Raw genomic sequence first — 13135 nt, forward strand, 5'->3', positions numbered from 1 at the left:
CCCACCTTCCAGTCCTGCCAGTAGGCAGTAATTTTTTGTTTACCTTCGGTATTTTCCATCTCCTACATTTTGAGCGTTCGTAGTCGCGAACAAGGTGGCTCGTTCTATCTCTGATCGAAATCTGTTCTGAATATAATCGTGTGCGTGTGTGTGCGTGAGTATTGTTTTCGAATATTTTCCACGTAAATTGGTATACGTGTGTATGTGCACGAACCATTCGTTGGCTCAGCGTATTTTTCAAAGTTACATTCCTAAGTACGAATGAAACTGGTACAGCGATATTCATTATGTTTTTCTACATATTCGTATAATTTTTTTCTTATGTACTTTATGTTTGTTACGTACAGATTGCGTTGTTTAATTGAGGTCGTGAAATTTAGTTTTCTATTTAGTTTCTATTCGTTGATATATTCTCTCGGAAGATGCTAGCAATTCTTGCGCGATCTCTTGATTGAAAAAAGTTCATTAAAAGGTGTAATCGCGATAATATCGTTGAGATAACTATGCGAGAAATCATTTGAGAAATGGGTGCTTATCTATGCGTAATGGATATCAGCTTTATATAAACGTGCGAAAGTTATGTGATCACATATTGTATGTTCGTTGCACGATTTTGAAACAGGAGTATTCGAAAAAGTGTTCAATATCTGTATTTGACAAATTTGTATGGCACAGCAATATGGCAGATGACAAAAGCGATGATACAAAAGAGGACAAATCCGGAGAAAGTAAAGATCAGATGCCAATGACACCCGCAGAGGAACGTTCTGAATATTTTAAAAAATTAGAAAAATGGTTACACGAAGCTTACGCTTGGCAGAGCATGGCTGCAATGTTTCCATATTACTTAATGTCTAGTCAAATAATGAATCCACCATCTGGTAAGATTATGGTTACTTAACTGTTGTCACATGGAATATATAAGTTACTATAATTCATTATACTTCCCTAATGTAACAAAATTATTCTATAAAATAGAATAATTATAGGTGTACCGCCACTCTCACCGCAAGCACCAAACGTAGCAAACGCGCATAGATTAATAGTTGGCACAAATGGTCAAGAGAACGATCAGCTCAGACAAAGAAGGCTTCAAGCTCATGCGGGAGCTCCATTCCAACCTCCTGGAGCTGAAGGTAGAAGGTCATAACGATATCTCCTGTGTCCATCATATTCCAACAGAGGTTCAGCCAGTACTATATGTGCTTTTACTACAAGAGTACTGCATTCTGTACAATTACTATTAAAAATGCCCTATTGTATTATCCGTCCTTTAAATAGTACAACAGAATGGTTTCATGGATGCAGTATTTTTGGAATATACATTTTCATCAGTATCATTTATTGGCATGATCGTTATATATTGAAAGATTAAGAAGATAACTCTTTCAGGTTTTGAATACCGTATACCTCCGATATGGAAAAGATTCGCAGCAGAATTTATAGATTCAACAGTGTTGTTCCTTCTGAAATTCTCCATTACATTTATTGTTATAGATGTCTTTGATTTTGTGTATGTAAAATTAATCACTCTTCCTTACAGGTTCTACTAACATTTGACTTGTCACTATTCTGTCTTATTCTAGAGATAAGGATGATCTAGACTTGGTAAGGACTAACTTGAAAATTGACTATAAAATGGCTTTAGAAATGACGTATGGTATATTAGTGTTAGAAATAATTCACCGTGTGACGGTGTGCATCTTTGAAGTAAGTATATGGATAATGGAAATAATGTACTAGTGACTCACTCTTTAATGAAATATCTTCTGTAGGCGATATGGCTTCAGCACGGTGTAAACGGTCGCATAGGGGGAGCAACACCTGGAAAATTCATGATGGGATTAAGGGTTGTTCAGTGTCGTAGTGTTACACCTGTTGATAGACCAGAAGATCCTGATGTTGTGCTCGTTTCACCAGGGACAGATTTAGGATTACCGCTTGCGCTTGGGAGATCGGTCGTGAAGAATATGGTTCTAGCATTTTTATTCCCCGTATGCTTTGCCCTATTTTTCTTTAGATTTAACAGAACTGTTTACGACCTGCTCTGCAATTCTATTGTAGTCGAAGATCCATACAGAAATTTAAATAATAATAGACTTCATCAACAGTAAATACTTCAAAACAAATAAATTGAACAATTAATAGCAACTACGTTGTATATATTGTATGTGTGCGCGGGCGTATATAATATGTACATAAACGTTTGAATCGGACATCGCAATGTTACGAAGTATTTTTCTAAATGTACACGGAAAGGTCACAAAAGGCACTTAATTACTTTGACAACCATGCAAATTGTACAGACCCTATTTAATGCCAGTTATTAATAAAACATTTTGTAATTTATATTCGACTGTTTACTACACACGAACCCGTACCAGAAACCGAGAAAATTTTAATCACGCGCATTGACAAAATTATCGCTTACCGGAAGGAAAGAATACTTTGCTGGCGCACTTTAAACTTTCCAACGCCATCTGGAGGAATACGATTAGGAACTAACACGACTAGCAGCTAACCAATGACGTCACTTCCCAGTTAAACGTGGCTGCCTTGCGAGTAAAGGAAGGAGTGGCTTTGCGATCTGTCAAGTTAAATGATTTCTCGTAAAAATTAATGAGTCGTTGCATCGGTTAAGTTATTATCGTGTGCTTAGTACTTATAATTTATTGTGCAGTAGTTCTAATATACGAAGAAAATGTCGTCTTCGGGTGATTTTGGAAACCCGTTGCGTAAATTTAAGCTTGTCTTTCTCGGTGAACAGAGCGGTAAGTATTTTCCCATACATACTTCCGTTGATTTTGGATCAATATCGTCGGTGTACATTACACTTTTACCGTGCTGATGATTTTACGTGCATCGAGAACTCGTATTAAAAAGTATCCTTAGCATTCATCAATTTCAATGACCGTTCTAGGTTATAGATCAATATTTCTGGTCACTGTGCAGCTTTATCGTTGCGATCGAATTCGGCGTCGTTCTTGTTGTCACCGTCCTAACTTTTCATACGATCTTAATAAGATTTCCAATTCTGTATGTATCTCGCTGTGAAATCTCGTTTTTCGCGTGGAGATATCTGATGATCATTAAAATTTATAATTTATGCACCTAACGTCACGCCGCTATATAATATATTTATTTCCTTTCAAAAGACCGCAGAAAAATGTATCGAATTAACGCGATCGTGAAACGAAATTACCACGTACAATTTTTAGATAACTATCATTCTCCTAGTTAAAATATTGTTATAAGTATCTGCAGAGTATGACTGAAAATTTTAATAATATTCATTACCATCTTGTACAGCTTTAAGTTCAACTGTTGAAGAGAATTTCCATTTTCTGTTTCTATGTGCATGTTTTTTTTTTAAATACTTTATACATGTAGAAAATTTATTGCATTAATCGTGTGATTTGATGTTGCAGTTGGGAAAACATCCCTTATCACACGGTTTATGTATGACAGCTTTGACAACACGTATCAGGTATGAAATTACTGGATTTGTAATATATTTATATATATGTATCATGATGGGTAGCACAATTTGAATCAAGTATATAAATGAAAATAGGATATATTAAAAGGAGCAAATTTATTTAATAACCCAGATTAAAATCTTATATTTTATAAATGCATAAATATAGCAGTTTCCTAGTTTTCTCTTTTACCATACAGCCCACACTTTAAAGTTCTGAGATCATCCATATTTCATTGGCATACTTTCCAATGACCTTATAGGAATGTAATAAGTTTTTACTTTCATCTCTCATTCTGTTCATTTCCCATCACTTCAGCTGTAATTTTGAAGTGAAAAACATTTATTTTCCATAAAGTAGTTAGTATCAATTGTTAGGGGCAAATGCTAGCAGAAGAGACAGTAGAGAGGCCAAGATATTGACTTTTTCTAATAGATAGAGTTAAAGAAAGAAAGTGTATGCTCTTATTATTCCTTTTCTGTGAATTCATTAAGAGTGTGAGATTTTCCAATGTATTTTTTAAACTATGATACTAGAAATCTATATCCAATGAAATATCTATGGAAATTAGCATTAAGGTGTATCACTGTTTATTACAGGCTACAATAGGTATAGATTTTTTAAGTAAAACTATGTATTTGGAGGATAGAACTGTAAGATTACAGCTGTGGGATACTGCTGGACAAGAACGATTCAGATCTTTGATACCTAGTTACATCAGAGATTCTACTGTAGCTGTTGTGGTGTATGATATTACCAGTAAGTTTAATTTAAAATTAGAAGCAAAAGTGCATCAGCTATGCTGTATTACTGTACCAGTTCTAAGTAAACTATTTACACAGATGCAAACTCATTTCACCAAACGTCAAAATGGATCGATGATGTGCGGACTGAAAGGGGAAGTGATGTAATTATTATGCTAGTGGGTAATAAAACAGACTTGGGTGATAAGAGACAAGTATCCATGGAAGAGGGAGAGCGAAAAGCTAAGGAATTAAATGTAATGTTTATTGAAACTAGTGCTAAAGCTGGATATAATGTGAAGCAGGTGAGTACTTAATTGTACAGCAACTCTTAGTCCAAGACTCAAACTTGGACTGTAAATCTGTAGTTTAAAGAGTTTAGTACTAATTGCATTTTATTCATTGATCAGTTATTTAGAAGAGTTGCAGCGGCTTTGCCAGGCATGGATTCCACTGAGAATAAGCCACCCGAAGACAGTATCCTTTATGTAAGATATGTAATGTGCACATTTGCATGGTACATATATACATAATCATATTTCAGGGATTTTTCTTTCTTCAAATATAGCACAGAGAAACATATCCTACATCCTCAATTTTTATTTTTTTTATAATTTTGTACATTGTTTAAATATCATTCATTTTCAGAGTTCTAGTCTGATCGATGCCTATCACTATAATTTCTTTTATATATTTTTACACTAACTTCATTCATTACTTAATTTTCAGATGTTTTTGCAGCTGAATTTAGTTTAACTGTTGTACTAATTACATATGTATTTTATATATTTTAATGTATATTTAAATTTTTTGACGATTATTATTGATTTTTTATGGATCACTTTGAATCTATTAGTTATCTGTTAATATTATTGTTTAACGTTATTAACAATTTCAATTTTTTTTTGTTATCTTTTTTGTGTTTTCCTTAATGTGTTGCTAAACCTGTAGTGCAAGAAGTAGTTCTCAAGGACACACCAATTGAACTGAAAGCATCGGAGAGCAGTTGTGCATGTTAAACCACCGATCAGCCTAATGGTAGACAAGACACTGATCTAAGTTAATTTATAAATTAAACTTTCAATGCTAGGACAGTGACATGCATTCTGTGTCACTTTTTCACAGGTCGCAACTGTGGAAAGTGACAGCACTGTACTTGATTAGCTATAACCATTCTTTTTGTGGAAAAAAAAATAAATATCACACAGTAGCTTAAGCAGACTGCTTTTACACAATAACGTTTCGTGTGTACTAGTAAATCATAGCATCAACATAATTCAATTTATTTAAACTTTCGTATTCCATCAAAACCGCTTGCTTTTTTAACGCGTTGATAATTAATAATTGTCATTCTAGATAATGCTTCGGTCTCAATCGAGATACAATTCCTTTTTTAATGAATATTTTGTTTTGTCACGGATAGTTATCGTAATTTTAAATAATGAAATTTTTTATGTTTTGCATTCTGAAAAGGGAGAAAAACGAAAAAAAAAATACGAATGAAGTACTAGTCGTATGCATGATCAGTGCTGCAACTGCATGATATATGGTGCACTTATATATATACGTACATATATTTATAGTCATGTATATATAAGTTGCAATACGCGATAAACTAATGGTAATACCGTAGAATTACGTATTGCGTAAATGCAGTCAAAATAATAGTCAACTACTATTCTTTATTGATTTGAACTGATTGCAAACTCAAGCAATAAGAATCTTAGACATTTTACGACTCCATTTGATTTAAACGTGGACCGTTTTAGTATAAAAAAGAACTCGTACGATATGTACCTGCGTGCGTACTGCAAATGATAACACGAAGAGACAAATTTCAATGACGCAAAATTAGCAGCTAACATTCTTTCTTTTATGAATATTTTAAGAATACATTTGCTCACGCATAATGGTTTTTCTGGGTTTGGAAAGACCACTGCATAAATTAATATATTGCATTTCCTATCGAAGTATTATTTAAACACTTTTAAATTTAACGATTTGTTTATAAATGGAAAGGAACGCGTAAGACAGTTTTAGATAGGGCAAATAATTAGCAAAAAAGAAAAAAAGAAAAAACTGACAAAATGGAATTTGTATATATTAACTTAAAATTTTGGGATATGGATAGACAGAATGCTATTATACCTAATACTATGACATTTTTGTTAATAATTAGTGTAATATTTTAATTTATATAAACAAAACCTGCAATAGCATTATCATTTTTTCATATATTGACTTTATTTTTTACGAACCATAATTTTATCTTGCCGTTTTTCCTTGTTATATATATTCCTTATTTCGCGATCACTATGAGACTTATTATTTTATCTATGTAACACTTGAATTAGATTTTATATACATATATAATGCTTTGTATCGTTATCATGGAAATGTAACAAAGAGCACTCGTATAATTTTTAATTAAGGTGCTTTGTGGCTGTAGAATTTCGATGTAATTAATATTACGGAATGCTCCGTCCCGTTTTTGAACTATTTAAATTTTATATGCTTTTTAATCACAATTTATTCTAGCTTTCAAAAAGAACGAAAGAGAAATAGATATACCTAATGACTCAAATTTCAATGGGACTAAATCTTCGATTAGTATTAAGAATCGTAGACCCTATATACTCTCTACAAAGTCTTTATAATGATTATTTCGATCGTGTGATAATTCACTATGCTGCCTAAACGCAAGGAATCGTTCAAATTTATCAATTTTCTTAAGGCCTAACGTCCTCTTAGCATTTATACGTATTTGTAAGATTACGAGAGTCGATCGATATCCGTCGATCAACACGCTGAGCATTTTTTTTTCTTTGACGAATTAACCCTGCTGTGGGGATCGTTCTCGTGTTTCCCTATTGGATTCTTCTTCCGTTAAAAAATTTCTGGTTTGGAGACAAGTATAAGAAAAAATTATCATCGTGCATATTTTTGCATTTTAATCTACATAATAATACCTCGTCCAAGGAAGTCTCTTTTAAAGCAATAATAGCGTACCGTAGTCGGGAACGATTCGGATACCACAGCAGGATTGATGTAGCTGAATGTTAGCGGCAGTTGAATGTATGTATGTACAGACGATCGAACGCTATCCTATTTGAATGAGAATCAAAACGAAATGGTTACTGTGATAACGCCTTAACACACGAAAGCAGCTGTCGATTTGCAGAATCAATCACCGATGCAGAACGGCTCCGAGTCGGAGGGGGAGAGCGGCTGCATTTGCTAGGGAGGTGGTTTATCAGTGTGCAGCTAATTAATGCTAAACTCCTTGAGACATTCTGATACGAACCAAAAAAAAAAAAAATCATCACGTACTATTAACAAGATGCTGGCTTCTTCTGATGTCTACATCGTGGCCCATAAGTTAACGCGCGACGAAGGCACAAAAAACGTTTCATTGACACCGACTTTACTTAAACTACCGACTACTTCTGCCTCCCGATCACTTTCATTTTAGAACGTTCAAATTGTAGCGTGACTCGTTTTTGCTATACAAATTCATGTTATTAAGGGGCATAGCTACGTGCGCGTTGTTACGTTGTCGTGTATCCGCCAGACACTCTTCGACGAGAAAACTAACGATCTTCTATACACTTTGCCGGACGTGAACCGGAGATTTGACGTCGTTCAAAAAAAAAAAAAAAAAACTATATACCAGCTACCGAATTACGTCGATGTAATGGCTGCGTCACGATGATAGGGTGACTCTTCCGTGTGCTCGTTGAGGATATCTTTGAACGCGTCTGCAAGCGATCGAAGCAATACGCAAATAGCTTTCTGTGACGTTGTACATATCACGATTTTTGATGTTGCGAATTGTTTGAGAAAAATGAAAGAGCACCATCCGGTTTGCTGTTTTTACTTTTCTGTAAAATTAGTTCAAATGTACTCGACTGTTGCGATTCTTGCGAACAAGTCAAGGCGATGGCCAGCGATTCTTTTCGAACAGCGTTCTTCGCTCATCCTATCATCGTTTCCTTCGATAGCGATTTCCGAAGCGAGCAAAAATCTACCCCGACACGCACAACACACCGAGAAGCTTAGACGAGAATCTTCTAGACACACGAAGATATATATTCTAGACCTTAAACGAAAACGACTGAAAGTAAAAAAAAAAAAGTATGTTTAATTAGCACCAGGTAGTCAAGGGAATCGAACGTTCGAGCGACCTATTTCTGGATCAGTTGCGAAATAAATTCTCACACCGTAGAACGTGTTATATTATTGGCGAGTCTGTACGACGACGAATTGTTCAAGGTTTATAATATTGTAATCGTAATTAAACAATCTTTATAGACGTTTTTCGATATCTCTTGATAAATAAGCGAGCGACGCGATACGCGATCCGTTCATAGGTTGAAGAAAGAAGACGCAAGTTTCAACATGTTCAATCGCTTACTCGCCATTTTGTACGATTGTTTCTGTGCAACCATGCAATACTCATTCTGTGCACACGAACGCTTTAACACGTTCCGATCGAATAATTATGTGGCAATGGGAGATGTTGATTGAGTTTTCTAAAACGATTAGCTGTAAACGAGCAATACGAAACGGTGTTTCGGTATGAACAAGGATGAATTAAAACTGCGTCTTCTTTTCGCGTACATGGACGGATATCAATTGGTGAACGGTGAAATATATTGCTCGTATTTCATCGAGTAGACTGAACGCTTCTAAACACACGCCGTCGTTTAATTAGAACCGAAATGAAACGAAACATACTCGCGCGGGCTATAATAGCGTACTATAACGTGGAGAGCCTGGTAAGGAGGAAGTGGAGGGTGGTTGGTTCGGGAAAATCGTGGATGAACCGGTTCAAGCGCCATATTCGTATTTCGTGAGCGATAATCGAGAGTGTCGCGAGGGAAGCGGGCCAATTTTACATCTGCTAATTAGAATTTAGAGAAAAAGAAAAAAAAAAAAGAACGGTAGATGCATTTGTGGATTGACACGAGGACGAGAACATTCCGCTCGCCACATGGCTATATAACTGTAAGATCGCAGAGGAGCGCAGCCGAGCGCTGTTTTCTTTGGTGTCGTCGTTGTACATTGATGTGATAAGGCTTCTATCTCGAGAAAACGATAATGGAAAAAAGAAGAGAGAAAAAGAGAGAGAAACATTGTACGGTAGATGAACGACGCGTTCTAACTAATTAATCCGCCGTGCTTAACGCGAGCTCTACGTGCACTAGCACCGTTTTTTCTGAACGTTAAACTGTCTCTCTAGCGCAGCCCCTTGTGTAATAACGTGTCGTGTAGCGTTGATTCGCATCGTCGTGTATCGCAGCGTGCGGCTAAAATCTTCGAGTCCTCCGGTACGAATCCCAGATTTAATGATTTGCGGAGATGACCAACGATACTTAGTTACACTTAAGAACGCATCGTTCTATTTATCGAACAGTATATGATAAAACACATTAAAACGCGCCTAAAAAAGATTGGATTTCAGGATGGATTCGTATCATTGGATAAGTTGACGCACGCGAAAGCGTATATTTTTCTTTCATTCGGGCGCGCGTTTCGCGGAGAAGACACTTCCGACTGTGGAGATTGCAGCAAATGATTATAGTTACGGAGTAGATCCTTTTCGTGACATTTCGAGGAGAAATAAATTCGCGATATTCGTTCCAATCTTTTGACAGAGGGCTCGTTATACTCTGAATGATTTGCTTCTGGCGCAGCTAAATTCTGCGCGCGGATGCAGCGAGTATCTTCTTCGCGAGTTGGCGAATCGAATGAATCTAGAAGTACGCCGATCTAGTCGGAACGATCGATCGTCGGACACTATGCGATCGATGATCGTTCAGTGATTCACGATGCTTAACTTTTCGGGGCGCAGTGGGATCGATATCCTTTCGGTTGCGGTTCCACCCTTTCGCCACGGCAGAGTATTACGCGGTGTGAATAGAGAAAATGGCGTAGGAAATTTCGTTGAAACTCTATATTGTTGCATCGACGAGTCGAGTGGTTTCGATGATTATAGTAATTGATATTGGCGAGTATATGCGTAAGAAGTGGAGTATGTTTGTTGGAAATCTTTATACATAATAATTAGATATAGACGCGTTTCAATTTCGTGGTCTATGTTCTCTCGAATTGGTTCTGTGTGTTTTGTCGACGAAGTACTCCCAACGATTCGAGCATAGAGTTAGAAACGAGCGTATCAGATTCTTTGCACCGTACAAAGAACGACGATGCCTCGTTTAAACGATCGACGTGAGAGGAACGTGCTCTTCGTAGCGAAAGGGTTAACGGGGATTTGATAATCTAGTAGCGATGATGATTTGTAGCGTTTCGAGGGATTCTTGTGAATGTAATTTGCAAGGCAGCCGCGTTCTGTGGTAATGTTATTGTAGCCGATGTTTCTTAGTTAAATAGAGGTATTCGCTGTATCGTCTCTTTGCAAATTAAATTGTCAAACTTAAACGTAGCGTTAGGGTGCGATATTCATTGATTGTAAAAGTTAACCCTTCCAGTCTGCGTGGCTGTTGAATTCCGAATCGAACTTCTTTCACTCGTTACCGTGCAGCCTTCGTGGAGTAGGAGAAAGACACGTGAAACCTGTAATTCGTAGTGGTACCCTTTTTGTACGTTCTATTTCACACTTTTTTACGATATAGTTTGATGTCGGCCGTGGAACAGCTTTAGTCGGCACCTCTGACTTTGGGTTCGAAGCGAAACGCGGGGATGAGATACGAGGGCTCGAAGGGTTAAACTGTCTCAAGGCTTTAAGTTTCTCCGATACATTTAATATAAAATAGGAACTAATGTACGCTTTTGTTTAACGTGATCGAACGAGATCTTGCAGAAATATAATTGAAAATAAACACATCAGAACGATTCTTGGTCCTTTCGAGATCGGCGAGCGTTCGACGAGCGAACGGTTCTCATTAACGATCGACAGCCGCTCCCTCGCGTTTGTACCTGTATCGTTATTTACACGCACACGTGAACGTCCCGACTAGACCGGAAATCTGAAGTGCATTTATGACTCACACAGTTCTACAGAAATATATACATATAAATCTATATATATATATATATATATCTCTACGTATAATATAATAACTATCGCGAATGGATTCGTTGAAGAGGCAAGACAAGGTTGATATGTACCAAGGAACAATTTGGAATTTTTGCTATTGTTTCCACGTTCGCTGTAGCCGCAATAACGAGATATTATAGCAAGTAGCGAAACCGTGACGATCTCTCATTTTAGCTTCGAGGCTACGTAGCTGTAGCTGTACACGTCGCATTCATGTACACACACAAACAAACACACACACGCACATAGACAGAAACACACATGCTACACGCGTATATACACCGATTGTATGGCATTTAATATTAGGGGGACACGTATCGTCGGTTTTTCGATTTACGCGTTTGTCCGTGCTACAACGAACCGCGGTCGGATAGAAGCTGCGATAAGAGGGGATGCATTCGTTTCGTCTAGTTTAGTCGGTCGTTTCGGATTGAAGACGATGTTATCTGTGCAGATAAAACACTAGCGTGCTTCGTTTCTGAATTGGTTACACTATTCCCCCCTCGATTGGCTAGGATATACATACGTGTTCTTCTTCTTTATTCGCTGATTTCTATCCTGCGATTAACAGGGGGTGCGATTCACCCTTTTGCTCCCAGCATAAGACGCTCCTGTATATCGTTCCAAGTATATTATACGAGAGAAATAGAGAGATGCAAGAGAGATTCACGATGCCCTTCTTTATTGCCAAATTTTATATCGACTTAGCGTTTACTGTCGCGTGAGAAAAACAGACTAATTAAAGAACCTTGCAAGGTGGATCACTTTCAAATAGTAACATTTCTATTTCATAATCGGCGTTTAGTAATAAATCGTTCAAATGGATTCTTTGCTCACGAATCGACTCAATCCGTGGGATTAAAAGGGTGAAACGTTTCACCCTAACGGTCGAGGACCAGTAAGACTTATAGCGCACGATTTTTTGTAACAACCGTGTAGTGCTGGCTGGAGAACAGTGATCTGAACAAACGCATCATCTTCTCAATTATTTTCCATTTAGTTCTCCTGATTTTTTTCATTTCACTATTCCTCGTCCACTGGCGTGCAAAGCCACCGAAGTTTCTACTAGCGGTACGGTATCCCAGTTTCAGGGCGATAAATTAGCGACACGGCCGACTGGGACACGATGATTCGATTAGAGTCGCGCGGCGATTTAATCACAGGTAACAATACCGCAATCAGACGATCCTATTAGGGTACAGTCTCGTTACAGAGAACGCACATAGCTTCTCGAAAATAGACGGGCCGCGTATTCCATAACGCAATCGACTGTAATTCGTCATACTAGATCACGATGCGCCTCCCCGGAGGTCCGCGCGATCCGTTTAATTCAATCACGACGCCACCGGAACTCGACCGAACCGCCTAGTGTAAATGAATGGATACAGCGATACTGGTATCAAGCCACGAATATAATTCAAGTACAACGGATGCGCATAATCGTTCGCATCTGATCCCCCGAGGGTCGACGCGACGTTCATCGAGGGCCAATTCAAGTCTCCCTTGAAATGTCAATGAACCACGAGAAGGTTCTCCGCGATCGAAACTTTCGAAGGGAAATAAAAAAAAAAAAAAATTCTAGCTGCCCTTTATCGAAGTTCCGCCTCGAACTAAGGGCAACTAATCGAGAAGTTTCGCGAGAGCCGAGCGTCGATTGTTTAATTTCCCTCCCGTTTCTGTTTTCTCTACACGCTTCCTTTTTTTCTCTCTCTCTCCCTCTCTCTCCCCCGCCCAAGTTTTGTTTCCTAGACAAGTAATTTCAATCGAAGCGAGAGTATAATCGGTCGATGCCCTCTGAGCAACTTTTTCATTTCGCCCAGGGAACTTTTTCCTACCCCTAACGCGAACGTGTT

The 13135-nt window shown here is 37.6% G+C and overlaps 2 protein-coding genes and 1 long non-coding RNA gene across 5 annotated transcripts; all 3 read left to right on the forward strand.

The window, feature by feature from the left end:
- The first annotated feature begins 8 nt into the window (after positions 1 to 8).
- Positions 9 to 2349, forward strand: LOC143430747 (protein FAM8A1). Of its 2 annotated transcripts, XM_076907161.1 has the most exons (6): positions 9 to 148; positions 676 to 881; positions 990 to 1136; positions 1393 to 1513; positions 1587 to 1710; positions 1776 to 2349. In XM_076907161.1, the coding sequence occupies exons 2-6, from the start codon at positions 680 to 682 to the stop codon at positions 2112 to 2114; spliced, it is 933 nt and encodes a 310-aa protein (XP_076763276.1). In that variant the 5' UTR covers positions 9 to 148; positions 676 to 679; the 3' UTR covers positions 2115 to 2349. The 2 variants fall into 2 exon arrangements, with proteins under 2 accessions (XP_076763276.1, XP_076763275.1); XM_076907160.1 differs by lacking the exon at positions 9 to 148 and having other exon boundaries at positions 493 to 881.
- A 181-nt stretch (positions 2350 to 2530) lies between these two features.
- Rab6 (RAS oncogene family member Rab6) lies at positions 2531 to 8828 on the forward strand. 2 transcript variants are annotated; one of them, XM_076906879.1, is made up of 6 exons: positions 2531 to 2771; positions 3429 to 3487; positions 4079 to 4238; positions 4322 to 4527; positions 4633 to 4699; positions 7390 to 8828. In XM_076906879.1, the coding sequence occupies exons 1-6, from the start codon at positions 2702 to 2704 to the stop codon at positions 7461 to 7463; spliced, it is 636 nt and encodes a 211-aa protein (XP_076762994.1). In that variant the 5' UTR covers positions 2531 to 2701; the 3' UTR covers positions 7464 to 8828. The 2 variants fall into 2 exon arrangements, with proteins under 2 accessions (XP_076762994.1, XP_076762995.1); XM_076906880.1 differs by lacking the exon at positions 7390 to 8828 and adding an exon at positions 5174 to 6457 and having other exon boundaries at positions 2533 to 2771.
- A 13-nt stretch (positions 8829 to 8841) lies between these two features.
- On the forward strand, positions 8842 to 9337 carry LOC143430549 (uncharacterized). Its single transcript, XR_013102637.1, has 2 exons — positions 8842 to 9021; positions 9058 to 9337. It is a non-coding gene; the product is annotated as an uncharacterized LOC143430549 (long non-coding RNA).
- The last annotated feature ends 3798 nt before the right edge of the window (positions 9338 to 13135 follow it).

Source organism: Xylocopa sonorina, chromosome 15 (assembly GCF_050948175.1).
Source record: "Xylocopa sonorina isolate GNS202 chromosome 15, iyXylSono1_principal, whole genome shotgun sequence".
Lineage (NCBI taxonomy): Eukaryota > Metazoa > Arthropoda > Insecta > Hymenoptera > Apidae > Xylocopa > Xylocopa sonorina.